The 4998-nt window shown below is 33.1% G+C and overlaps 1 protein-coding gene across 1 annotated transcript; it reads right to left on the bottom strand.

Moving 5' to 3' along the window:
- Positions 1-402: 402 nt before the first annotated feature.
- On the bottom strand, positions 403-4186 carry LOC115716787 (mitochondrial carnitine/acylcarnitine carrier-like protein). The gene is made up of 4 exons (XM_030645688.2): positions 3727-4186; positions 3572-3649; positions 1219-1610; positions 403-1059 (listed from the first exon to the last, which is right to left on the bottom strand). Exons 3-4 carry the CDS (start codon positions 1608-1610, stop codon positions 558-560), a joined length of 894 nt encoding a protein of 297 aa, XP_030501548.2. The 5' UTR covers positions 3572-3649; positions 3727-4186; the 3' UTR covers positions 403-557.
- Positions 4187-4998: the final 812 nt, after the last annotated feature.

The raw sequence follows: 4998 nt of genomic DNA, 5'->3' as shown, positions 1-4998 counted from the left end.
AATTTTAGAAAATACAAGGTCCATTTTGTTATTTTACAAAACAAAGAGTTCAATCAGTAACTTTTTCAAAATACAGAATCCAAAATAGTATTTACCTAAATTAGTATTTAACACTATTTATATGTAGTGTAGCTGTTAGTAAATATCGGGTACTTATTTTGGATGTGTTTATGAACGTGTAAAAGTTTATCTACATATATACATATCTTAAATTAAATTATGTACTTTCACAATTAACATTTGGCATATATATCCACAATAAACATTTTCCACTCAATTAGGTCCCTTGTTTAATAGTTTGGTGTGCAAGTATTTCTTCATACTAGTCTAGTTTCACAACCCCTTTTCTGCTAGTTATTGCAATTATATTATTTAAGTACCAAAGTGGTTAGAGAAAGAATGTTTCTTCAACTAACACCAAAATGGATAGTAATATAGATTATGAAACCAAATTACAAATTGAGAGTTAAAAAAAAATAAAATGCCAATTGCCTCCTTGTAAAAATGTTAACAACCAACTATATCTTGGCCACCTAAATTAGGCCATCAGAATCTTCTCAGCCAAGACTGGACCTTGTAATTTCGTAAGCCAAGAAGCATGCTGCATTTGCTGGAATACTTCGAGCCATGGCGGGTCCAAACCCTTTGTAGAGACCTTTGACTCCCTCAGAAGCAACAATCTTTTTAAAGGCATCCATTGAACCAGAGAACTTGGGATTCTTGTAATCATCTACCTGAAGAGCGCTCTTGACAACATCGGTTGGGTAGACCGAGAACCAGAAGGACCCTCCAGCCAAGCCTCCAGCCACAATCAAAGAGCCTCTTCCCAGCCCGGAAGTGTCTCTACCCCCTGCAAAGTATTGCTTCAGTGCTTCATAAACACCAAACATTAGAGCATTTCCCGGAACTTCTCTAGCCAGGGTGGGAATGAAGCCTTTGAAGAGGCCTCGTACTCCCCCTTCTGATCTGAGAACTTGTCTGGCCACATCCATTGGCCCTCCATATTTTACTGCTACACCCGCTGATGAAGCACCTGCCAATGCACTTTGGGCTTGCAACCTGTATATTATAAAATCCAAATGACATTTAGGAATTCAAACCCGTGTGATGAATTGAGTTCAGCTCAAGTAGTTGGGTGTGTGCGTTGTGTGTAATTACTAACTATTCGTTTAATCCTCTCTCAAAAGAATATTAGTGAAGAATAACAACTAGAATGACCTGCATTTGATCAATTCAGTAGGACAAGCTAAAATCGATACAGCAACTCCAGCCCCTCCTCCACAAATGATTTGCTGGTTGACTGTAAGTGGGACACCAGGTTCGGACCTTAACATTGTCTCCAGTTTGCCTCTTACGGAGAAAAGGACAGCATTGAACACTGCGACGGTAGCAAGTGGAGCTCCCATACCTTTGTACACACCCCTTGGGCCTTCAGCAGCTATTGTTTGCCTCACGGCATCCATTGCACCAGCATACTTGGGAGGCTGTCCAGGGAGTGGAACAGGCTGACTCTGCAGTTTAACCTTGATTGTATCGAAAGGGTGCCCTACTATCAACTGAGCTGCCCCTCCAACAGTACCGGCAGTTAGATCCTTCAACACGTCCCCCATCTGTTAATTTGAAATTCAAATGTCAAAAAATGGTTAGATTGGACTTGTGGATTGAAGAGATTAAAATAAATTTATGCATCAGAAGGGTGACAAATTATATAGAATATACTTATTTACATATATACTATGTGTTTTAGCGAAAATTTTATATTCTCGATAGTAAAATTGGACGGAAGTTTTAATTTCACCTTTAGAAACCAACCTTAGCACTAAATGGTATGGAAAAAGATTGCTGGCTACCCCGAAAATTGTACTCTTCTTGAAAGGTAAAATTTTCCGGTGCCAAGTAAAACAAAATAAAAGCCAATCCTTGGACTCTGATTAGAGGAACACAAAACAAATGGTGGCATAAACTAATAAAATGAGGTCAGGGCTCACTAAGCATACTTCATTTACACCCCACAACTATCAAATTTTGTGTAAGTATGATAGGCCACGCTTCGGTACATTTATTTTAGGAAGAAAATAAGGGCGGGGTTAGTTACTTTAAAAGAAATATCCCAATCAAGTACACCCTTAATTAACTACCTATAACTCAAATAGGATAGACTTTGATATAGAGCATTTTGTTGTTTTGTATTTTTGGAAAAGTTACTCTTTTGGGAGAAATCAAGCCTCTCCAAAGCTTGAAATGATTTTGTAACATTGTGTAGTGTACTACTGTAGAGAAATTCCAGCAGTTTTGTTCAAGATTTGACCTTGATAGTGAACTAAGATCCTGTCAAAGTACAATTCACATAAAACTAACAAACCATAAACCCATTCCTGCTCCTTCAACGATGAAGATGGATGAATACGAAGAATCAAGTTAAAAGCTGTCAAAAACATTATTCCTTTAAGCTACAAACATTCTAGGAAGCAAATGAGCCATTTTGATGAATTGACTGATGCCTAGAAATCATTAATGAAAAAATATTTCAGGGAAAGACACATTATGTTCTTGATGACATGGGCACCACATAATCAAACAAGATGTTAATGACGAAATCTGTTGCTAAGATCGCACAGCAAATGTGTTGATAAAGTTAATGACAACTCGTGGAAATAGAGATGAGGAAACAAGATGGTCTCAGATAGGAAGACTCGACACAAGCAATTGAAACTGAATATGATTAACAAATAGAATGTAAGCTCGTATGACACATGTTTCCATTCAAAATCACTCCTTTGGCCTTCAGACCTTTCGCGGTTGAGCTACATTATGGAAGAGAATAAAATTTACTAACCCTTGTTGGACATCTTGGAAAGAATGAGTAAAGCTAATCAAAATCCAATCAACAAACAGTCTTTTGGCCAGAGAGCAACTAACCAATATCAGCTGTTATTAGGAAACATTTTCTAATAATTCCTATTAGATCTTAAACTTCTTCATTAACATCTTCTAATAAAGAAGAGAATAAAGGGATGTCTTTAGAAGTATCCAAACCCCTGAACAGCTAACACTTTTAAAATTACGAATTATTAATGTCTTTTCCTTTCTTATCAAAAAGGCCTTTATCTAACTATGAAAATATAAGAGGGAAATCTTCATTTTGAAATCCATGAAGCAAGAAAATAATAGAGAGGACTATCTGAAAACTCCCTCCCTCTCCTTATTATCTTCATGATTAAAGTATTTGAAGCTCAACATATTCCTTTGTACACTTTTACAACCTTCACATGAAGCATAATAAGAACAACTTTTGCATACAATTGACAAGAACCCAATTCCAAAACTTCCATGAAATTCTTATATGGTGAACAAAAAAGCATTATTTTAAATAAAAACTAGAGTAAAATCCATTTCCCCATGAAACCAATGTTGAATCATTGGTTGAAAAACAAAATAAATACAAGCAAACACACAGAACAAAAAACAAAAAATCAAACTCAAATAAAAGGGATCCAAAATCCAAAATACAAAATCCAAAACAAAAGATTTGTATGAAATCTGCAAAATTAAAAACCAAATACAGTCTTACCGATGAAAGTACGTGCAAGGGATCCAAAAATACAAGAATTGAAACCGAAGAAAGCCCTCCTCGATCAGAAAACGAAATCTACAAAAACCCAAATGAGTTTAAAACACAAAAAAGTAGTCTTGAGAAAGCAAAATTGAAAGAGATGGAAAAATTACCAGAAAGCGATGGACTTTGCAATGCGAGAATGAAAAGAAAGGTGTTTGGTGAGTGTTAATAATGGTGTTTTTATTATTTATTTTTTTTATAAATTATATAATTTATTTTTTCCTTGGGAAAGAAAGGGAATCTGAGAGAAACAAACAAAAAGGGTAATTGAATATTCAATAAAAATGAAAGAATAGAATTGGGAAGAGAGTGTTTGGGTAGAAGGAAAATTAGTGACCAAGCAAAGAGATATGGTGGATTGGTGAGTTTATACGTAGTAAAAGACACAGAGAGAGATGTGGGTGGCTGTTATATGAGTGAGTGTAGATGAAGAAGACACAATGATTGGAAAACTCAATCTCAGCCACTCTTCTTTCTGTGAATTGTATATACTTCCAACTTTGGAAGATGGTGGTTTCCTAGTATTTATAGATATTAAGAAATTTATAAATATTATTATTATTATTGTTGTACCTAATAAACTGACTCTGCTCTTACAAATAGAAAAAGGAAAGTAGAAAGAACTCTGACTGTGTTTCCATTTATATATGAAAACAATCTATATTATTTAAGGTCTATTTAATAGGTTTTTAAAATTTTAAAAATATTAAAAAATTACTTCATCTATTATTTTTTATTTATTTTTTTAATTTACAGATTGGATTTCTAAAATAATTTTTAGTGTGATTTTTATGTAGTTTGCTATACAAATTTTAGTCTCGATTTCAATTGCTGCATTAGTTAGTTGTAATAAAAATTTCTATGTAAAATTTCGTAAAAATACAAAAAAAAAAAAAATATATTTTAAAATATAAAAATAAAAAAGCTCCAAGAATATATATTAATTAATGAGTTTAAATTTAAATTATTATGTTAAAAAAAATTATAGCCACCCTAAAATATCTTTAAATAATATTTTTTGTTCTCTATTTTTTAATTTTTTTTTAATTTTTATTAGATTTATAGATATTAGAGAAATTTGCGGCGAAATTCTTTTATGTTTTAATTTTTATACACTTAACCCCCTTATGTTTTTTTGGTAGCAAAACCTCTTTATGTTTTAATTTTTATTCATTTAACCCCCTTATTTTTTTTAGTGGTAAAACCCCTTATGTTTTAATTTTTATACATTTACCCTCTTATTTTTTTTTTGGTAGTAAAATCCACTTATGTTTATTTTTCTTTACAAATTTGACACGCCAGATAAATATTACCGTTAACTATCAACTGGATGACCACTGTATACATCTGTGTATATGTAACAGTAAAACCTCGAAGTCGAT

This window comes from Cannabis sativa, chromosome 5 (assembly GCF_029168945.1).
Source record: "Cannabis sativa cultivar Pink pepper isolate KNU-18-1 chromosome 5, ASM2916894v1, whole genome shotgun sequence".
Lineage (NCBI taxonomy): Eukaryota > Viridiplantae > Streptophyta > Magnoliopsida > Rosales > Cannabaceae > Cannabis > Cannabis sativa.
This window is presented reverse-complemented; position numbering and strand designations above follow the sequence as displayed.